Consider the following 22,465-nt stretch of genomic DNA (forward strand, 5'->3'; position numbering starts at 1 on the left):
GCATGGTCCCCAGAGACTAGGACCTGGCCCTTGACCCAGTGGAAGTGGGAGGATCTCAGGGAGCCAGGCCCCATGGGGTCTAATTCTCCTGGTCTCACGCTTGGTCATGCTGGGTGAGGACACTTGGGGAAGACCTGGTTCCAGGAAGCGTAACTCCAAAAGTGTGAGCCAAGTAAGGTCAGAGGCAAGGATTTCCAGGGCTGATGCTCTCTGTCCTGTCACATGATTCATTCCTTATCCTGGTATCAGCCTGCTCTTCCGCTCATTATCCCACACATCACCTTCCAGGTGTGTCTCTCCTTCCTCCTGTTGGATGGCTCCGGGAACTAGGAGGAGGGGAATCCGAGGCAGGTGGGACACAAGGGACCCTGGCCGTGAGCTGCTTTCATCAAGATCTAACGTCCAGGGCACCTGGGTGGCTCAGTGGGTTAAGCTGCTGCCTTCTGCTCAGGTCATGATCTCAGGGTCCTGGGATCGAGTCCCACATCGGGCTCTCTGCTCAGCAGGGAGCCTGCTTCCTCCTCTCTCTCTCTCTGCTTGCCTCTCTGCCTACTTGTGCTCTCTCTCTCTCTGTCAAATAAATAAATAAATAAAATCTAAAAAAAAAAAAAAAAGATCTAACGTCCAAGACGTGAAGGCCTAAAGGAAGTGGTGGGAACATGAAGGTTCTTTATTGATTTGTTTGTGAACCAGTTTCCCAGAAGGCCCCTGGGGCACATGAGTCAGGTGCAAAGACGCAAAGTCTCCTCCACATCCTTTACGGGTCTGAGCTCGTCAGCCAGGACCATCAGGTCAGTCACTAGGGTGTCCAGCAGCCCGTAGACCTGGAAGAACGGAGTGAAATCACAGGCAGAGGTTCGCTTTGGGAAGGCACCCCACAAGCCAGCACCCAGCACACGATGAGGGCAGAGGGGTCTACACCAGGATGTCGAGCCGCAAAAGGGGTAAAACCACACTTGCAGAGTTTCTACAGAACTTTTGTTTTGGCAGATCGTTTTATTTTTCAAACCATCTGGGGAAGTAATCCTGCCCTTGGGACATATGGGGGCACAAGAGCCTGGAGTGGTGAAAGGGGTAATTCTAGGGAGCAGTACCCATTTACCCCGCCCGTGGTGGGCCAGCTCCACCTTGGCCACCCAGAGGCCAGCTTTCCTTCTGGTAAGATCACAGACCCTCAGACTGAAATGTTTCCAGGACGGTGCCCTCCTATGGGGCTGGAGCACATTGAGCCTGGGCAGGCGGATTCTTCATTGAAGACGGCCCTCAAACTCCTATCTAAACCCCATCAACCTTCAGACATCGCCGTGATGTCACCAGCAGCAAATGGGACTTCTGCTCAGATGTGATCCAGAGCGTTACCCCAGTGTATGTGACATGGTCCCAACTATCTAGTTGTCCACACCGGAGGCAGGCAAAGCGCCGCCATCAGACACGGTGACAATCAAGTGTGGCTTTGTGGGCCTCTCCTCCGAAACAGTAACAAAGAATGGAACACATACTCGGGTGAACCTCTAAGGACTTGCGGCTTAAGAATAAACCAGCATCAGGGCGCCTGGGTGGCTCAGGAGGGTAAGCCTCTGCCTTCGGCTCAGATCCTGATCCCAGGGTTCTGGGATGGAGCCTGATCCCTGCATCAGGCTCTCTGCTCCGTGTGGAGCCTGCTTGCCCCTCTCTCTTTCTGCCTGTCTCTCTGTGTACTTGTGATCTGTCAGATAAATAAATAAAATCTTAAAAAATAAATAAATAAAAAGAATAAACCAGCATGCAGGCTCTCCAGCATGTCACAACTCTTACACTTGCTGGAAAGTCACTCTATGTGCTGCTCCCTGCAGGGACTTCTCTGCAAGACACACCTCACAAAGACAGGAATGGGAACTGCAGAAAGGGAGGGGCTTCTGGTCCATCCCTCTGGTCTTCTAAGTCAGACTGTGTCACTCCTCCAGTCAAACCTCTGTGGACTCCTCTCACTCAGAAAAACCCCAAGTCCACACGATGGCCTACAGAGCCCCACCTGGCCTGTGATTTGTTCCCTCTTGGCGGCTCTGCCCTCTGTCCTCCTGGCCCACTCCCTCCCCTGGGTTAGCTGCCCCCTCTGCCCAGGGCACTCTTCCTCGATGGCCACAGGGCCACCCCACACCTCCCTTCAAGTCTGCTCGATGTCACCTTCTCAGTGAAGCTCCCCCACCCCCACCCAGGCCTTCCCTAACCCCCGGCCTGGGTTATCCCTCGCTCCTCCAGAGTGCTTGCCACCCAACACACGGGGCGTGTCGCTTATGCACGAGGCCTGTCTTGCACACCGGGATGCCCTTCATGAGGGCAGCTCTGCTTCCACCTTCCAGCAGGACACACTAGGGTTGACTGTTCGTGGAATAAGCGGGATGGATGAGGGAGGGGAGGAAGGTCCGCAGAGTGGGTGTGAGCGAGGGGAGGTCTGGGCGCAGGGCTCAGGCCCTCACCTCCGTGTGTAGCCTCTTGGTGTACTTCTCCATGACCAGGGGATCTATGGGTTCCTGGGAAGGGGTCGTGCTGTCAGGGACAGCGTCTTCCAAGGAAAGCCTGTCCCGACTTGACGATTTCATCAGTTTCTTGTCATCCTTCGCCTTGTGCTTCTTGCTGTTTGCACGGTCCTGCTTGGAGAGACAGAGACACACGAGGACTTCAGGAGTCCCCAGGGGAGGCCCAGGGCTTTCTCAAGAGCCAAGGCGTCATGCTAGACTGAGTGCCCTGCCTGTCACAGCTCCTCTGATGCCGCCCCAGCCCCACTGGGGGCCCACCCTATGTCCCCGCATGCCTCTTTCCCTGGCAACTTGGCTGCTTTTCTGTCCTCTTTGATTCCCAGCTGCTTCCTTTCCTGGGCTGCGCCTTTACGGTCCTCCTTCCCAAATTTCGTGGTAGTCATTTTCCCTTCTGTGCCAGGAGACTTTCGATCTAAGGGAGGATGAGTGGAAGACAGTGTGACCTGGCCTCACGGACCCCACAGGCAGGGTTGGAAAAGCCAAGGATCCTCAGCCCTTGTTCCCCCAGGAAGGAGCAGAGCCCCCAGTCCAGGCGCATGAGCTGCACGGCAGGGGTGGGAGGCCTGGTTCCAGTCCCAGCTCCCCCACCGCTCCATTTATGGCATGGGCAAGTCATTCAACCTCTCTGGGACTCCACCTGTAAAACCAGGGGATTGGACAAAGGTGGTCACTCAGGTCACTTCTATGTCCCAAATCCTAGCAGTAGACAGGAGGGTTTAATGGGGCCAACTCCAAGGATCAGCCTGACGGAGATCCCACAAGATGGGCGTGCAAGGGGGCGAGGCTAGGCAGTGCATGGCTGCAGTCTGACCTTGCTCTTCCGGGATGTCCAAATAGATAGTCTCCTTCTCAGGCAGGCCTAGCAGAGCCCTCAGCCACAGGGAATGGCTCACCAGGCCATCGATCACATCCCGCCACAGCTGCAAACTAGAGAGCAAGACATACTGGACCAAGCCATCACCCCTCATTTGCCCTTGAACGTGTGGAGGCATGGGTCCTTCCCTTCTAAAACAGGGGTGCTAGGGGCTACCGTGGAGGGAGCTGGCAGCCTCACCAGCACCTGTGCCAGCGCTCAGGTAGGGATCTGGCTTCCCTCAGGCAGTAGCCAGGGAAGAGTGGCCCAGGAGACAGTTAGCTTAAGACCCTAGATACGCTTGGGCCCAGCCCAACAGGCCCCACTGAAGGCACCCATCCATAGCCAAGCAAGTTCCGCAGGAGAAGCAAGGCTTTCTGTGCCCTTGCTGTGCCCCTCTCCTCACTGCCCTCTGGTTCCTCCTTGGCCCATTCCTCTGCTCACTGAGAGGGAACTGAGCGAGAGGACGGGAGAGAGACTGGGCACTTGCTCAGCTCTAACTGCAGGCGGCTGGGGGGGTGCTGCTGTGGCACGTGGCAGAGCAGGGAGCATCTGCAGCACCTTTCTGCACCTGGGCTCGAGGGGCATGCCCAGAACCACAGGCTAGATGGGGTTAGAGGCCACAGTGGGGAGGCAGGGTCGGCTGGGTGGGGGGTACACTTACCACATCTGGTGCAGGAAGTCAGATTGCAGAGGCCTCTGCTCCTGGCACAGCTCCAGGGCTGCTTTGTTAAGCCGAATGAGGCTATCTTCCTTCTGGTTCTCCTCCGGGAGTGCCATCACTGCCTGGCAGGGTCATAGGTACCATGGGCAACTGTCCTGCGTGGGACACCGGGGTCCCTGCGTCCTCTAGTGACAGGGCTGGTGCTGTGAGGACAGACGGCCAGGAGCAGGTGCAGCCGTGGAGCGGGGACTCCCCCGGAACCATGTACCCATGAACCCTCTTCTCCAAGGTGTGTTTGGGTCAGAGAGGGAGCCCCCCTCACTACACCAGGGTGGCTTAGGCACCCAAGACCAAAAGAGATGACCCAAGAGACTGCTTCCCCTGGGCCCTCAGAAGGGTCTCTTTGCCCATGGGGGCCTGGGTGCCTGCTGGGGTCCTCCCTCTGTACCCTGGCACCCAGCCTGGGACCGCAACCCCACCCACCCCTGCAGAGTCAGGCAAGAACCTTTCTGAAATCCTCCAGGCAGAGGTTCCACTCAGGCTGGGAAAAGCCATCTGGTTCCCTGGGGCTCTTTGTGTTCCTCAGGTCTGGGCTCTCTCCCACCAGGATCTCCTCCATAATGCTCTTCCGTTGAGCAGCCCGGGCCCTGGTTCCAGGCTTCTGGGAGCCCAAAGCATCCCGGGAGTCCCTCCGGGCCTCATTCTCCTGCCGGGATGGCTGGGATTCGGAGATTGGGCCTTTCAAGTGTGCTGAAGGCTCCCTGTTCAGGGGGGGCTTCTCCAAGGCGGCTGGCAGGGGCACAGCTGGCTGGGCCCTGGGGCTGAGGTGCTCCTCCTCGCCGGGCTGGGCCTCCTCGGCCTTGGGGGGCACAACCAAGTACTGGCGCCACAGGCTGTGCAGGCTTTGCACCACTTGGTGCTGGTAATGCAGCTGCAGCGAAGGCAAGTAAAGCCACGTAATGGGGAGATGGTGGGGAGGGGTCCCCAGAGTCCCGGGGAGCCTCCCCCGTTTCCCCTCCCTGACTCCCACTCCCAGGATGGAGGCTACAGGGAAGAAGCCCTCAGGAGCCTCTGTGGCCAGAGCAGCTCCTCACTTCCCTTTTCGCTTGAGTATCTCCAACTTACAGCTTTTTTTGTATTTGCATTTCCAAGCAAGATGGGGTTTGAATGAAGGAGTCTGTGAAGCTCTATTCTGGTCAAGCATCCACTTACCTGCTAAGTTATCTTGGGCAAATGACTTAATACCGCCCTGGGCCTCAGTTTCCTCACTGTAAAGCGGGGATCTAAATTGTACCCCCCTCCCCCGCCCCCGGCTGCTGGGAGGAGAAAGTGAGTTACTCATGGCAGATGCTCAGAATAGGCCCGGGGTTGCAGGGGTGGTGGTGGTGGTGGTGTGAGGGTGCAGGGGCCAGCACTGTACCCGAGGATTCCTATGGTGGAATAAGTCCTCCTCCGTGAGATAGGCATCGACAGGGGATTGTGCACGTTCCGGGGTCAGGATCCCACTCAGCAGCTCCTGCAGCACACTCTCCACGATGGTGACTGCTTCGTGGGCAGCCAGCTTGTGCTGGGGACAGGAAGGGGAGACAAGATGGCAGCTCAGCCTTTTGAAACCCGTGTTGCCCCCTTGAGGGGAGCCAGAGCCCTTAGGACTTTGTGCCTTCCTAGGGGTTGAGCTCCTGCCACCATCTGTCTGTCTGTCTGTCTCTCTCTCTCACACACACACTCCTGTTCCCAGACTCAAAATCCTTGGGTATCTCCAGATATCTGATAGGCTGTAGGGGGGGAGCAGTCCAGGAGATGTCGCTCCCTCATGGGGCCAGAGGTCACCGAGTCAGCATTTTCCCCAGGTTAGGAAGAAGGGCAAGGGGCAGGGGGTCACACGGTTTGGGCCCTGTTGCGAGCGTGGCTTGACCGCCCTGTTGGGTGCCACGGGAACAGTAGAGGGGCTCCTCCTGAGAGAGAGGGGGCCTACCGTCAGCAAATAAAGCAGACGTGGCACTTATCCATATCACCTGTGCTCCGGTGGGCTGAGCCCCAGCTACCGGAGTTGGCTCGTTTCCAGTGGCCACAGTAGGAACCAGGCTGCTTTCTACAGAGCATCTGGAAGCACTGTCCCAGCTGGCCAGCTCTGGAGCGGACCTGGGGCCCAGTGCCCACCCCTGAGCCGACACTCTCTCTCTCTCGGGGTCAGCCCCACCAGTTAGGGGGTTCTCTCTAGTTTTAAAGGTTTGCCAGTTAAATCTGACCCCAGGGGATAGATAGTGTCAGACAACGTGAACAAACACAAAAGGTATTTCTAGCAGTTCTGGGGGCCTCCAGGCAGGATGGGGCAGAAAACTGTTCCCACTCTCTGTGCCACCCGCCTTTTACATCACAAAGCCCTGGGGAGTGTGTGTTGAGCAAAACCAGCTGCTTGTCTGTGAAACATTCACCTCTGGGGCTGGGAGAAAGGGGATTCCCAAAGGCAGCACCAAGAAGTCCAGGGGAACCTCTCTGGTGTCCACGGAGCCAAGGTCCTGGGTCTCTTACCTTTAGTAACTTCCTTTCTTCCCTAAAAATGTCCTGGGTCAGAGAGACTGCATAGAGATTGACCTGCAGGGTAGCCCCTCCTAGTAGTGTGGGGTGGGTTCCAAACTCCCAATATTCCCTGAAGATCCCAGCATGCAAAGACTTGAAGAAGAAGGTAAAGGTTTTCGTTTCTCCAGGCAGAATCACACCTGAGAGGGACGGAGACAGAGGTTTTCACCACAGAGAAGCTAGCTGGGCCCCAAGCCTGCATGTATACAGTTAACTGAGCCCCAAGCCTATGCATATACGGTTAACTGAGCCCTAAGCCTATGCATATACAGTCAACTGAGCCCTAAGCCTATGCATATACAGTCAACTGAGCCCTAAGCCTATACATATACAGTTAACTGAGCCCTATGCCTATGCACATACAGTTAACTGAGCCCCAGGCAGGGTGACAGACCATCCTGGTTTGCCCAGAAATGAGGGTTCTCCTGGGATGTGGGACTTTGGACTTTCTGTGTGAAAACTGAAAGTCCCAGGCAAACAGGGATGGTGGGGGAGATGGCCCTAGCCTCAGGCCCGAGCAATTAGGTAACTGGACCCCTAGAAAATTTTTGCTCCCTGGTGACTCACTGCTCTGTGTTCTCAAGAGTTCGACCACCCCCACCGCCTACAGACATGAACAGCTGGGAGAGGACATAATTCACAGAAGAAATGGGAGGGAATAGGCAGGGGAGAGCGGCTCAACCTTGCAGGAGCATTAGCCCGACCATGGCTTCTTAGAGGACAGGAGGCAGGGAGTGAAGCAGCCAGGTACCTTCTCGATTGTTAAAGTAAAACCGCTGCATCCTGTTTCTCTTCAGGCCTTGGAAAGAGTCCGGCTGGGACCGCCGCCGCCAGTCGTACCAAATGGCCACTGTGCCATTATTGACCACGGTCAGCTCCGAAGATGTCTTCTCTCCTTCTAGAGTTTCGAAGGTCAAGCGGACAGCAATTCCAACATGCTTCTAGGGAAGGAGGAGGTAAGAGAAATGCCTCTCAGGGAGGCTCTGGCCTCCGGTGACCAATTCATCCTGGTTTGAAAGCAGCTTTTCTGGGTTTGGCATTGAAAGTCCTATGTCCCAGTGCTCCAGGGCCTGGGTGCTCTGAGTGCAAGCATTGTCCTCCAGTAGCAGTTGTCTCTGAGGCTGCGATCCACAGCAAGAAGGGGAGAGAAAACAGATTGTGTATCTGATGAGCAGTTCTGCTCCTTAGAGCTGAAGTTTTTTTTTTGTTTGTTTGTTTGTTTTTTTTTTTAAGAGAGAAAGCAAGAGAGAGCTGGGCTTGCCTGCAAGCAGGGGTGGGGGTGGGGTGGGCAGGGCGGGGTGGGGGGAGGGCAGAGAAAAGAAGGAGATAATCTTTTTTTAGTTTTTTGTCTTTTGGTTTTTTTAAGACTTTATTTAGGGGCACCTGGGTGGCTCAGTTGGTTAAGCATCTGCCTTGGGCTCAGGTCATGATCCCAGGGTTCTGGGATTGAGCCATGTCAGGCTCCCTGCTCAGCGGGAAGCCTGCTTCTTCCTCTCCCACTCCTCCTGCTTGTGTTCCCTCTCTTGCTATCTCTCTCTCTCTCAAATAAATAAAATCTTAAAAAAAAAAGATTATTTATTTGAGAGAGAAAGAGACAGAGGGCATGAGCAGGGGAAGGAACAGAGGGAGAGGAAGAAGCAGACTCCCCACTGAACCGTGAGCCCAACGGGGGACTCAATCCCAGAACCCTGGGATCATGACCTGAGCCCAAGGCAGACGCTTAATTGACTGAGCCACCCAGGCACCCAGGAGAGACAGAATCTTTTTTTTTTTTTTTTAAAGATTTTATTTATTTATTTGACAGAGAGAGATCACAAGTAGGCAGAGAGGCAGACAGAGAGAGAGAGGAAGAAGCAGGCTCCCTGCTGAGCAGAGAGCCCGATGCGGGACTCGATCCCAGGACCCTGAGATCATGACCTGAGCCGAAGGCAGCGGCTTAACCCACTGAGCCACCCAGGTGCCCCAGGAGAGACAGAATCTTAAGTAGGCTTCACGACCAGCATGGAAGCCGATATGGGGCTCAATCTCATGACCCTGAGATCATGACCTGAGCCGAAAACAAGAGTTGGATACTTAACCAAATGAGCCACTCAGGCGCCTTTGAAGAATATTTTAGAACCTTCTTGAAGCCATACCTGTTTGGTTTTTTAAAAAAGATTTTATTTATTCATTTGAGAAAGAGAGAGCACAAGATGGGCAGAGGGAGAAGCAGACTCCCCACTGAGCTAGGATCCTGTTGTGGGGTTCGATCCCAGGACCTGGAGATCATGACCTGAGCCAAAGGCAGACACTTAACCATCTGAACCACCCAGGTGCCCCAAAGCCATACCTGTTTGAGGTTTGTTTATTTACATGCTTAGGGGCTGGGTACAAACTGGGTGGCTTGTGACAGTCTCTTTTCAGCCTCGTGATTTTATTCTGGTGCAAGTTAGCACTCCTGTTACCATTTTCAGACATGCTAAATGTATGACCAGATAAATGCAAAGAGGTGACTGTCCAGGCTGCTTGTGACTGCCACAGTCACCCTGGGACTGCACCCGAGGGAGGCCCTTGCAGCAGGTGGGCGAGGGTGGAATCCATTTTACCTTGTCCTGTGGGTTACTGCCTCTGATCCAGCAAGCTGGCTTCCCACAGAACAGCAGAGAAGGGCCAAGAATAGGCATGGGGACCACATCAGGGTAACTGGCCAAGTCTCTGTAAGAAAGACCAAGGGCTTACTTCCCCGGAGGCTACCCCAGTCTTGCCCCGTGGCACCCAGGGAAATGGCCTGGACAGGTGCTGGGCTCTGTCCTCTGATGGAGTACCCTCAGCTCCACTCGGGCCTCGTCCCACTCTATCCCTACAGGCAGGTGCTGCTGGGACACACAGAGACTCTTCGCGCATGGCCATGCAGCACGCACGGCATTTACCAGCAAAGGAATGGCAGGGAAATCCCCGTTAGGGGCTGGTTGCTGGGAGGGAGCAGATGGTCACAGAAAAGCTGGCACAGGTGTTGGGAGGGGCCCAGAGAGAGGCGGGGATGGAGGTACCTGGATTTCGGAGTGGGAAGTCTGCCTTTATACTGCAGGTGCCGGGGGAAGCCACTCTCCCCGACCCCTCTCCCTGGGGCCCAGGCCGACTCACAAGGGCACTGTGTCTTCTGAGGAGCTTTCCTGGTTCCTGTCAAATACTCTGAAGTCTTCCACCTTCACAGTGGTGAACGGCTGCCCTTGGCCCACCACCTCCAGGCCGTCAATATCCTCAGAGAGACCAAGAAAGGGAAGATTAGCAGACCGAAGACAGGTGCATCACGAGGGGCTTGGGACTGCCCAAAGGCGTACCTGCTGGCTGAAATCCAGCTCTGCCATAAGCTGCTGCAGCTCTGTGCGTCGGTAGATCAGAAACAGACTCCGATCCCAGGTGTAGCGATACCCAGCCTCCTTCCAGGCCGGCAGTCCTAGAGCGGCGAGGCCAAGGGCCCTCAGCACAGTCGGCTGCGGGGGTCTCTTCCCCACCCACTAATGAGGGGCACCACAAGCACCCACCTCAGCACCGCTTCTGGGAAAGAGGAAAGTATAGCTTTCCTGTGAGGCTTGACTCCGGTCCTCCCGCCCCATCCCTACTGCCTCAGCAGCCCTGTGCAGGACTCCTGCACGACCAGCTCAGAACCCTGCAAACCTTTGGATTATAATCACAACATCAGCCACATCTGACTGAGTATTTAACAGCCAGCCAAAACCTCCTACTGCACACCCTGTCCCACTGAACACTCCCACAGTACTTTACAGGTGGGGAAACTGAGGACGAGAGGGCTTAAGAAACCCACTGGAGTTCGCAGACCCAACACAGCTGGGGCCCGAGCCCAGTAGAGAAATAGCATGCAAACCACAAAAGCAAGCCACTAATGTCATGGAAAATTCCCGAGATGCCACACTGGGAAAGGCGAAAAGAAACAGATGAAATTCACTTCATTAAAACAGTTTAACCCAAGATCGAGAATAGTATCATTTCAACATGTAATCAGTATAAAAATGATTAATAAAGTATATCTTTTAGTACTAATCTTCGAAACCCAGTGTGCAGTTCTTACAGCACACCTGAGTCCATGCCAGCCATGCTTCAGGAGCTCGATGACTACGAGCCATGGTGGCCACGTGGAAAGAGCGGTCCCACAGCTCCTGCTCCCACTTGCCCCCCTCCCCCTTCCATCACTGTCTTACTGCAGGGGGGCTGGACCTCCAGGGGTTATGGGCTCCATCCCAGGCCATTCTCATCCGGAGCCCTGCCATTCCCCCTCCTAGGCCAGCCACAAGCTGCCGTCGCGTCTCCAGCCCGCTCCTCACCCATCTCTGCCTGGATGCACTGGGGCTTCCTGACGTGAGTGATGGGTTCCAGGAGGCCACGCTGAGCTTTTGTCTTTGTCATCACCAGACCCGTCAATTCATCTCCCAGGTATTCCAGGCGACTCCAGAACCCACTGGTCTCTTCACAGGTCTGGCAAGGAAGGACAGGGGAGTCACAGCACCTAGGCACTTTGGAGAGAGGCTGGTGGAGGCGGGGGTGGGGGGTGCCCAGCGGGACAAGAGTGCCACAGACCTCAGATACTCTCCCTAGGGGGGATTCCCTGCTGCTGAGAGCAGGATAGAAGCACCCACTGTGCTCTTCTGTAGCCCCAGACGGATGGCACAGGCCCATAGAGGCACTGAACTGACAAAACACGGCAGAGGACGGTGCCCCAGGTCCCCTGAAAGCTGGAGCCTCGGCTTTTAGGAGAACACTGATATTAGACTATTCTAATATCCCAATACCATGCTATCTTTTCCCTCAAACTGACTACCTCAGACCACCACAGGCTGAGTAACCTCACTAGTCAGGCCCCTGAAAGCCTTGTAACAGTAAAGGCCTTAAGAGCTTCAAAATGCCTTGCAATGAGCATATTTTCTTTTTCCTTTTTTTTTTTTATGGATTTTATTTATTTATTTGGCAGAGAGAGACACAGCAAAAGAGGAAACATAAGCAGGGGGAGTGGGAGAGGGAGAAGCAGGCCTCCTGCTGTGCAGGGAACCCGATGCCGGGCTCAATCCCAGGACCCTGAGATCATGACCTGAGCTGAAGGCAGACGCTTGACGACTGAGCCACCAGGTGCCCCAATTTTCTTGTTCCTAATTGTGCAACCTGAGGCAGCCATCCTTGGATCCAGAACCCCCTTCCTCACAGAGCACCTGGGAACTCTGTCCTTACCTTCCCATCATGCTGTGTTGGAAGTATTCGGTCAATGAGCTCCCGTTCCTCCTGGATCCGTCTGTAGGTCTCCCCAGTGTGCATCAGCAGCTCGCTCACTGGCTTCTTCAGGTGTTCTGGAAAGGAGAGAGCCAAGAATGCAGCTCCTCCCTCAGGTCAGAACAGGAGCGTAGCCCTGCGCCGTCAGCCCCAGGCTGGGCTGATTTCGGGACCCACTAAAAGCAAGAAGCACTTGGGGATAGAGGGGGTGGAGGGCACAACGTGACCAGGCTGCATCCAGGCTTCGGCCAGGTGGAGCCACAGGAAAACACAGCAGCGGAGCCTTGGTGGTGGCCGAGGCCTGGAGGGAACCCTGTCCACTGTGCTCACCGCTGAGGGCTTCCTGCTGCTTCTTCCGCAAGGCGATGTGGCGCTGCCAGTTTCTGAGAAAGTTGTGCTGAGGAGGTGGGGCCCAGGGATGTGCCTTCTTTTCTCTGGGGGCTTTCTCCTTTGGCTCTTCTTTCGCCAACATGAGTGTCACCAAAGCCGGCGGGGTGGGGATCAGCTCAGCCAGCTGAAAAGTACAGGGAGAGCATGCAAAGGGTAAGAAGCAGGCGTTGGTGGGGTGGTGGTGGCCGGGTCGGGGGTGGGGGTGGGGGGGCGGTGGCGAGAGTAGAGACTTCTCCAGGCCTCACCCCCTGCCGTCCTCCCCCTCTGCTCAGAGTCCCTCCTCTTCTGGACCCTGGCATAGCAACTCTCAGTCTCTCTGTCCTCTCACAACTGATGCTAACTGACACCTTTATGGGCAGGGCAACAGAGCCATTTTTATATGACCCCAGGCCTCTTAGCACCTGACCCGGCAGAGGTGTTTTGCCTGGAGCGAAGGAAGCAAAGGAGCCGAAAGCCAGCAAAGCTCAGGTCAGACAGACAGACAGACTGACGCGCAGTCACAGGAGCTGCGAGAAGCTGCCCTCCTCCACCGAGGCGAGCAGGCCAGGCTTTGGGGAAGGGCTAATAAAGCCAGTGGTGCGCGGAGGAACAGGAACACCGAGCCCCGATGCCTCTCTGGGTTCTAACTGGAGCCCCGCACACTCTGGCTTTGGGGTTCCTTGAGGCACCTCTGTATCCTTATGGTGAACTGCTGACTTCAGCTGAAGCCAGTCTAAGGGGGCTTCACTCTTTCAGGGGGAGGGTCATGAGCTTTTCAGATTCCAGGGCCCAGGAGGGAACTGTCTAACCCCAGTCCCCAAGTCGTGCTTGGTTCCACCGGGTGGGTACCACTGGAATGGCTCCAGTGACTGCTCCCCTCCCCATAGCTCTGTGCAAACCAACCTGGGTGTTCCCTTGAGCAATGGCAATTCTCTTAAAGTCCTGGAGACTCCCCAGGATGTGGTGAGGCAGGATCTGGTCACAGCCATGGAAGCTGTCGCCTGGGCCTGGGGGGATGGCAGGGAGGGACTAGCTCATGTCAATGTTTCAAGGCAGTTACTTTCTGCTGGTGACCCATTTTCCTCCCAAGGCTGGGCCCATGAACTCAGAGGCCAAGGCTGCCAGGGTCAAGCCTGTGCCATACCAGAGTAGTCCAGGGGCTTCGTGGCTGCATCTGGGGTAGCAGGATGTGCAACTAAATGGCAGACCTTCCTCTTCGGATCCTTGGGCTTGAGTTTCCGAATGATAAATTTCTGGGTAACAGCAGGTCGATCTTGTGTCTCAATGAAGCGAGGAATGTGTTGCTTAAAAAAAAAACCCAAAAAACCAAAATAAAATGAAACAGGAGAATTCCACTTGAGATCAGGAGGAAGAAAAACACCACCCATCTCCTCGGTCCTAATTTTTGGTGGAATTCCTGAAGGCTGACAAATCTGTTGTTCCAGCTCTGTCCATATGCTCTGTCGAGGAAATGTCTATGCCACAGACTAAAGTCTCAGTGATGTCCGGGAGGGAAAAAGTAACATTTAAACCCTCCAGACAGTGCAGGTGAGAAGTGGCCGACTCTTCCAGGGTAAAGCATGGGGTGCGGGTTCAGCAGCTGTATCCACGCCTGCAATGTACTCCTCAGAGTCATTTTCCCTTCTATGAAATGGGGGTGACCGGCACTTGCCTCAGTGGGAAGCAAGACACCTGAACATGTCATTTCCCTATGGTTCTCTAGGACTCTCAGCAATGTTAAAATAAACCACATAGTAAATTTCTTCAGATGGGGGTGCCTGGGTAGCTCAGTCGTTAAGCATCTGCCTTCAGCTCAGGCCACGATCCGGAGTCCTGGGATCGAGCTCAGCATTGGGCTCCCTGCTCTGCAGGAAGCCTGCTTCTCCCTCTCCCAGTCCCCCTGCCTGTGTTCCCTCTCTCTGTGTGTCTTTCTCTGTCAAATAAATAAATAAAATCTTTAAAAAAAATTCCTTTAGATGCAAAAGTGCAAAGAATCCATGTTCGATTTTTCTATGGAATTAGACACTCCCTCTGAGTGGAGAGATGGTGAAGAGACAGTGGGCACGGTTGATGTTCCCGACCAGGCGGACTGACCCAGAAATGCTCCTGCAATAAAGGATCCTGGACTTCATCCTTACCTTCTTTAGATCTTCCTTCTTAATGGCTAAGGCAAGAATGTCATCCCCTTGTAGGACATTGCTGACAGGCTCAGGTTCTTCCTGAATGGGGGGTGTGGGCTGTTCAGCTATCTTTGTCCTCTTCTTTTCTAAAGAGAAGCAGAAAGGTACCACTGCTGAAATATAAATATATGTACTGTGTATATTCTAATAGAGATATATAATATATATTCTAATATATAAAAGCTAATATCTATCTACATTAGAGTTCATGGTAGAAGGCATAGCTCAACAACTAGACAGACAGCAGAGGCTACCAAGGTGGCTTGGAGTTCTCTCTCAAAGTTGGAGAACTCTCTCAAAGTTCTCTGTCCCCCTTGGCCTGCTACAGTGACTGGAACTTTTGGAGCTGGAGTTGCGATCGGAAGATAGTCCGTTCCAGGATGTGCCATTTATAAGCTATAAAACCTTGGGTGTATCACCTAGCCTCTCCCGGTCTCTGTTTTCCTTTTTGTAAAAAGAGAAAGCCCGACTAAATCAATGTTTTCCAAATATTTGTCAAATGTCTGCCTGAGGGTCTTCTGAAGACTTTTACTAATAGAGCTTCCTAGCTACTTCCTGGGGCCAGGGCCAAGGGAACTGTATTTTGTAAAAACTCCTTCGGTGGTTCTGAAGCATAGGAGTTTGGTACAACAGGACTAGATGCTTTCCCAGCTCTCCGCATTAGCGGCATTGACACGTTCTAGGTGAAGACGTCAGGTTTCTTAGGACACTGGCTAAAATGCGGATGCTCTGGGCAAAGCAGAACCTTCACCCCTGAGCATTTATTTCACATTCTTTCATTTAATAAATACTGTGTAAGCATCTCGCTAGGCATTGTGCTAGGTTCTGGGGATATAAAGCAGAGTCTCGGGCATCCAAGAGCACAAGCCCAAACAAGACCATCAAACAGGTTCCCTGAACTAGGATCACTATGGGTGTGTCCGGGGAGGTACCCCAGCCTCCCAGTGGGGAGGTCGGGGGGTGGGGGGCTTCCTGAGGAGGTGATGTTTACACTATGAGCTGAAGATGATGGAGCTTAGACACGGGAAAGGCTCTGGGGAATAGGCATTCCAAAGGGAAGAGCACGGAGAGGCCTAGAGGCAACAGAGAGAGTGGGCATCTGGAATTCCAAGCACATTTTTTAAATAGCTGGAGAGCAGCGAGGTGGGGGGTAGGAAGCTGTGCCTGGGGAGGGAAGTAGGTGCCACATGGCTCAGAGCTTAGTGAGCTGTGTAAAGGACTTTGGTCTTTACCCTGAGGGTCATAACATGGCAAGGAATGGATAAGGAACGCAATATGGAATGGGGGGGGGTCTTTAGGAGTCTATGGGGGGCATGAAGGGCTTGACAAAAGCGGCTCATGGGACTGGAGGAAAGTGGAGAGATCTGACCCTCTTTCTTGCACAGGCCGGCAGGAGCGCAGCACTGAGAACTCGTGGACAGAGCAAGTCGCTCCCCAGCAGGACGCCCTCCCTGTCTTCCTTCCACAGACGTGGGTTTACAGTTTCAAATGCATTTTGTTTCTCTGGCTGCTGCCCCTGGTTTAGAATGTTCTTAGGTTAAGGCCTGACACAGAATACGCAAAAGCAAGCCCAAGTCCAGCCTTTAGGGACTTTAAACCAAAACTTGGTTTTGTCCACTGCTACTCAGAGTGCTCTAATGTTCAAGGGGCCATTATCACTCAGACATCAAAGCGGGGTTTTGATGACCCAAATCAAATGTTTTGTAGGAAGTGGCCACATGGTGGCCCAAACACCTAAGCCAGAATCATCCCAACAGCGTAACTCTAAATGGGGCCTATCGGTCAGAGTCCTCTCCTCGGCGACGGGGTCAGCAGACACCCAGGAGTATCTGTCAGTGAAACCACAGGGCTGTGTGCACGCGTACACACACACTCACACACACACACACGCGCGCGCGCGCGCACAAACAGGGCAGATGGGCTTAACCCCACGTTCTGGTCCCATCTGTTGCCCCACGGGGAGGTGCACCCTTAGGCTTGAATTTCTACTTCCTCTCTCCCTTCTCCCCAAAGTCACCTGTGTTGGTGGTCGTCCAAGAGACAACAGGGAGCAGTTGCAGGCTGGTTTTAATACACATTTTGGAACCTGGGGGCGCCTGGCTGGCTCAGTCGGAGGAACACGTGATTCTCAATCTGGGGGTCATGAGTTCCAGCCCCACACTGGGCGTAGGGGTTAAGCAAATAAATAAATAGACTTCGCATAAATAACTATTTTGGAATTATTTATGTTTTCCAGAACATTTGCTTCCTCCTGTCTGTCACCTCGGCTGGATCTACAGCTTCCCAAGGGATTACGCATCTCCAGATGTGTGCTTTTCACTGGTGGGTGTCTAATCACCATGTGTAAATTTATAAACCTTCAACATTGCTAAAGGTTTCCAAAATCGTGAAACTCTGCTCTGAGGTTTTTCTGAGGTTATCTTGGATGCAGTTCAAAGCTCTGGTATAACATACAGTCAGGGAGCAGTATGTTCTAGTTAAGGAATACTTTGGAAAATGATATATACACTTTAAACTTCAATTCACCCTACAGAATATTTACCAAGCAATTTCTCTGTGCTATGAACTGCAGAGGCGGTGGTATAAAAGGTGAAGATAGGGCTCCTTCTCTTGAGGAGCTGAAAACAGCAGCAGACACTAACATACACCAGCATCACATGAGGCCCTGAGTTAGTGGCAAAGACCAGGTGTTTGGTTACACATTAAAGGAGGAACAAATGGATGCGGATCCTACAGGTTAGGGCTGTAAAGAAAGGTCCAGAAGAGCACGTGCAGGGGTCAGAGGCTGAGTTAGGCCCTGAAGGACCAGAAACCTTGGGACAGGCAGAGCAGCAAACAGAGCTGTTCCAGGTGAGGTCACAGAGCAAAGGGGGAGGCAGGGCTGAGCATGGCATATGTGGGGGCATGGCGACACAGAAGGCTTGTTGGGGGAGGTGGAGGTGCCATTAGGGATGACAGAAAAATCAGGGCATGTCAGCTTGGTAAAGTAAGGCTGAAGCATTTGTCTTCTCACTGGCAGGAAGGAGGTTTGGTCCACGAGGGTGCGTTGGTAAAAGCAGCATTTCAGAGTGATTCATCCAATGAGGGTAAGCCAGGTGGACTGGGGGCTGGGCGGGGGAGCTCAGTAGTATGGAGAGGCAAGCGGGGGAGAGCAGGGAGGAAGGATGATTGTGTGGGGGTCATTTCAGGACCTGGGGGAGGGTACTTGGCAGGGTCAGGATGTGTCTCACTACTAAACCTAAGGAAGCTCAGCTATTTTCCTGTTCTTTGGTCTGGAAAGCCAAGCTGAGGGGGGGTTCTGGTGAGCCCCACAGCTGGCATTTCTCCCTTGATTCCGGCAGCCGTGGGGGGGTAAAAGACCAGCCCCCTTGCATAGGGCAGTTGGGGGACATTTTGGCTGGAGGTAGGCCAGGCAGCTGGAAGCAAGATGCTCAGGCGGGTAGGAGTGGAGGAAAGCGGGGGAAGCCTTGGAGGAGAAACCTGGCCTTGAGTTTTCTGTTTCTTGTGTTATCTAGATGTTATCCTTTTTCTGTGTTGATCAAGGTCTTTGAGAACTTCCCCCAGATTGCACTGGGGGAACCAAGGGAGACGCTGTCCCTACCAGGGCTGAGCTTTCCTTGATCAGGGAGGGGCATCTGGGACTGCTGGGAATCTTCCCAGTTTCGTAACAAAAGCAGGGACAAACTTGGAAGGCAAAAGGGCTCGCATCCCTAAACAGATTTATAGTCACAATATTTGCTTGCTTTTTGCTTATAATTCAGAGACCCTGGAGAAATACAGCATAAGATCATATTTGTGGATTAGTGTATTATATCGGGGCTGGGGGGAATAAAAGTATTGTCCTACTACATTACCGACGTCCCCTGAGATATTTAGGAGGAAAAAAAGGTATCTTGCATGCTAAACTAAACAGGTTTTTTTCCCCCTCCTCACTCTGGCGCATGTTCTCAACTCAAATGGCTATTTAACAAATTACATTTCCCCTTCTTAAAAATAACTATGTAGTGATAAATCGTTCCTTGATTTGTGTACAGCAGAAAGTTCAAATCTGATAAGATCCAGAAACTAGGTGTGCAGGAGGCAGTAGCTAGGAAAGACCTTGACTGCCCTTGGGAAAAGGTCCCAGCTCCTTTTCTTTCTCTGTCCACTATTAAGAATTAGATCATGAGGGGTGCCTGGGTGGTTCTGCCAGTTACGTGTCTGCTTTTGGCTCAGGTCATGATCTTGGGGTTCTGGGATCAAGCCCCATGTCCTCAGAGGGCTCCTTGCTTAGTGGGGGTCTGTTTCTCTTCCTCTGCCCCTCCCCCACCCACTCATGTTGTCCCTCTCTAAATCTTAAGAAAGTTATATCATGAAACAGCATCTCAACTCAGCCTAAATTGGACTTTTGTACTACAAAGAGGGATTAAAGCCAGCCATACTGACTAAGCAGGCCTCCCAGGGGTCCCTGCTGATGGCAGACCTCCCCCTCTCCTCCCACTGAGCTTTGCACCACTGCTCTGAGGCTTTGGGTCTCCCCAGCGCCTGCAAGAGCACATCCAGACTCTGACTTAGCAAGTGAAGCCCTTGCTTGGTCTGGCCCCTGCCTACCTGTGCAGCCCTGTCTGGCTCCCTCCCTCTCCTCCACACCCACCACCTCTGCCCTGGCCACCAATGTCCTAGTTCCATGCTTTAACTCACACGGCTCCTGCTAGCCTGGAGAAGCAAACTGCCTTTTGCGGGGGAGGGGAGGAAGGAGGCCAGCCACAGATGCCACCTTCTTCAGAAAACCTTCCCCTCAGATTCTAGCATCTAAGGCCGGGGTCAGGTACTCTGAGCCCCCATAACCACTTAGGGATCCCAATATTGCAGCACTCATATTTGTCTGGTTCCTTCTCCCACAGGTCACTAGACTCTGCGTTTCTTGTGGGCTGGGGTCACACAGTGGATACTGACACCATTGCTGCCCAGCACGGTGCCCACACACAGCAGACCCTCAGTAAATGGAAAGGGGGTGGGCTGCAAATAGGAACATGTCCATGGGGGTCAGTGTGCAGTTAGACACCCCGGGACCCTGCCACCTGCAACCAGAGGGTAGCTGAGGCAGCCAGAAGTAGTCATGTCTGCAATGGGCTCCAGGTTAAACAACCGGGATAGGTGTTATCCATCCCGAAAGGACGGATATACATGGTGGGAAACAGAATTGGCCGAGTTAGTCATTTCTTCTGGGTTTTTCCAGCAGGTCTCTTAGGTGAACATCCTCAAGAATCCGCCCAAGGTGTTGGTTTCACCACCTCCACATGTTTCTTGCATTCTTTCCTGAACTTCTTTTCCCAAGGACTCCAGTTCCTGGCCCTTCTGAAACTCTTTCCTGACTCTTCTGCACCCCACCCAGTGGAGGGCTCCTGCCTTCTGAGTCCCACCCTAAGATATGGTTAGACGTAGAGGTCTCCTATGCCTTCCTGCCCCAAGCCATCTCCCCAGCAGTTAATCCCTGAGGCCTCGGTCAGTGTTCCTATGTCCCCATCCCCAAGGCCCAGGGTACTGGACCCCCTCCCTTCGCGGGTCGCGCTGCCTTGTACATCATCCCTGAGGTATGGGGTAGCCTTATTCCGTACCCCATTTCCCCGTGATCTTTACCTCCATCCTGCTGTCACCCCCGTCCTCCAGGCCCCGTGTCGTGAATCCCATCCAAAAACCCCAGCCCCTTTCGGGTTCTCCTGAGCTCCCAAGGCAGCCAGCGCCAACCTTTAATGGCTTCTGCAGCCTCCAAGAATCTGTTTGCAGGTATTCTTAGGCGGGACTCCTTCTTTAGAGACTTCATGGTGTCGCCCGCGCTCTGAGCGCGGCCCTGCGCCGCGGGGACCTGGGATAACGAGGCTGCGCGGCACCCCAGCGACCCCGCGCGCGCGCGCCCTCCCGCCAGCGGCCGCCGACGCGTCCATAGCAACCAGCGTCCCGTGCGGGGGCGCGCACCCACCGATCAACTTGGGCGGAGACTGCTTGGCAGCCATCTTTTTCATCCGGCCACGCCCACGCGCCCGCCGCGGGCCACTCCTCCCGCGCGCGGAGTAGGAGCCCAGCGGGGCGTGACGTCACAGGGGCGCCGGAGAGCGCCGTGACGTCAGCTGCCAGGGGGAGCGGGGCGAGGCACCCAGTACTGGGGGAGGTGGGCAGGACGGCAGGGTAGGGGTGGCCAGGGCTCCGGCTTTCCCTCTGCGTCTCCAGGCGACTGCCGCCGGGTCATTCCTTTCATGCCAGGCTGAAACCCCCTGCGTGACTTATCGTGGGTTTCAGGGACTCGGTGGCCCCTGCCTGTCCTTTCCGGGCGCCTATGTCCTACACCCGCCCGCGCTCGCTACAGGCCCTCCATCACCTCCCAAATAATTCAGGCTTTTACCCCGACTTGGGCCCTTCTCACATTGCTGGTTTCAGTCCTTGGAGATAAAGCCCTTGACTCCCTAATTTTTTTTTTTTAAGATTTTATTTATTTATTTGACAGACAGCGATCACAAGTAGGCAGAGAAGCAGGTAGAGAGAGAGGAAGGGAAGCAGGCTCCCCGCTGAGCAGAGAGCGGGATGCAGGGCTCTATCCCAGGACTCTGGGATCGTGACCCTAGCTGAAGGCGGAGGCTTTAACCCACTGAGCCACCCAGGCGCCCCTGACTCCCTAATTTAAAGTAGCCCCTCTGTGGTCTCCACTTTATAATTGCACCCCGTGTATTTTTTTCCCTAGAGCCCTAAAGCGTGGTTATTCTCCGGGCTCCCTGCCTGTCCCAGGGGGCACAGCCTCTTCATGCCCCCTCTATATGGTCACATCCTCTCTGGGCAGCCTCTCTTTTGCTCTCAGGGGCCCAAACACCAGCTTCCTTCCACTCTCTCCAACCCCCCCTCAGAGAGTCCCCTGTTCAGTCCACTTCATGAACATTTATGGAGCACTTATGATAATATCAAGCTGATCACTGTGTCTTCTGGGCTCACGAGGAAGCAGGCACTGAGATGGGGTTGGGAGTGCAAAGTGTTTATTGCCTGGAGGAGCGGGGATGTGGTAGGGCCTAGGAAAGATGAAGGGGGAGGAAGTGGGACTGGGCTGGGAGAGCCTCAGACTGTGTTGCATATCGCACAGAGTGGTAGACCTCTGGGGCAAAGAACGTTCATTAGAGGCTGTCTGCTAACTCTACTCCTTGCACGTGAACAGGGAGTTCTTTCTTGAAGAAAGCAACTTGGAGCTTTGTGACATATGGAGGAAAATAAGAAACATTCTCTCTTGCCCTCTAGGTCCTCAGAGTCCACTCTAGAGCTAAAGACAAACATTCACGAACTCAAGCCAAGAGCCCAGCTTCTGGAAAGCCTTTTAGCTTTGGGAGATTGCATAGCTTGTGAGTAGAGTAAGCAGGTTGGGAGCAAGCAGAGGCCTGAGGGCCATTCAGGGAGGGTTCTGCAGAGACGGAAGAAGAGGGTGGGAGAGGTACTTGGTTAGGCAGGTACACAGCCTGACTGGGCTCTGCTGCCATCCCCCGAGTGACCTTGGATAGGTCCCACCCACTTTCTGGGCTTCTGTCTCACCATCTGCTTCATGAAGGTGTCAGACCAGATCAGAGCTGCTTAACCTTTGGAAAAATCTAAGCAAAGCTAGGAAGTTTCTCCCCTGATATGTGCATTTAGATTTTTTTAAAAATTTTGGTAAAAAAATGTAACATTCACCATTTTAATAAATGCAATTCAGAGGTGTTTAGTGCACTCACAAAGCTGTACAACCATCACGACTATCTAGTTCTGGAACTTTTTCATCATTGTACCCACCAAGCAGTCACTCCCCATTCCCATCTCACCTGGGCTGCAGGCAACCACTGATCTCCTTTCTTTATTGATTTGCCTGTATTCTGGATGTTTCCCATAAGTGGAATCACATACTGTCGGGCCTCTTGTGTCCACCTGCTTTCACTCAGCTCGTGTCCAGCCTCATGCATGTCATGGCACCTGTCGGTGCTCTAGTCCTTTCTACGGCCGTATAATATTCCCCAGTGGGGTTCTACCACATTATGTTTATACACCATTTGGTTTT

General features: G+C 53.7%; 1 protein-coding gene and 1 long non-coding RNA gene across 5 annotated transcripts in view; one reads left to right on the forward strand and one right to left on the reverse strand.

The window, feature by feature from the left end:
* Positions 1-649: 649 nt before the first annotated feature.
* Positions 650-20,486, reverse strand: MYCBPAP (MYCBP associated protein). Of its 3 annotated transcripts, none has more exons than XM_032322766.1 (19): positions 20,381-20,486; positions 14,380-14,507; positions 13,386-13,545; positions 13,145-13,248; positions 12,203-12,386; positions 11,834-11,949; positions 10,936-11,086; positions 9,934-10,049; positions 9,737-9,852; positions 9,199-9,307; positions 7,365-7,554; positions 6,566-6,753; positions 5,454-5,600; positions 4,539-4,964; positions 4,034-4,155; positions 3,328-3,443; positions 2,792-2,928; positions 2,457-2,627; positions 650-824 (listed from the first exon to the last, which is right to left on the reverse strand). In XM_032322766.1, exons 1-19 carry the CDS (start codon positions 20,421-20,423, stop codon positions 723-725), a joined length of 2,826 nt encoding a protein of 941 aa, XP_032178657.1. In that variant the 5' UTR covers positions 20,424-20,486; the 3' UTR covers positions 650-722. The 3 variants fall into 3 exon arrangements, with proteins under 3 accessions (XP_032178657.1, XP_032178656.1, XP_032178658.1); XM_032322765.1 differs by lacking the exon at positions 20,381-20,486 and adding an exon at positions 20,149-20,374; XM_032322767.1 differs by lacking the exons at positions 650-824; positions 2,792-2,928; positions 20,381-20,486 and adding an exon at positions 20,149-20,374 and having other exon boundaries at positions 2,473-2,627.
* The window catches only part of LOC116578439, a 28,341-nt gene continuing 12,362 nt past the window's right edge, over positions 6,487-22,465 (forward strand). The window contains exons 1-4 of one of the 2 annotated variants that reach the window (XR_004280879.1): positions 6,487-6,549; positions 7,411-7,569; positions 16,658-16,743; positions 17,441-17,507. This is a non-coding gene — a long non-coding RNA (uncharacterized LOC116578439). Of the gene's footprint in view, positions 6,550-7,410; positions 7,570-10,893; positions 10,961-16,657; positions 16,744-17,440; positions 17,508-22,465 lie in introns of those variants that run through there. The other variant, XR_004280880.1, reaches the window with a different exon arrangement.

Source organism: Mustela erminea, chromosome 18 (genome assembly GCF_009829155.1).
Source record: "Mustela erminea isolate mMusErm1 chromosome 18, mMusErm1.Pri, whole genome shotgun sequence".
NCBI lineage: Eukaryota > Metazoa > Chordata > Mammalia > Carnivora > Mustelidae > Mustela > Mustela erminea.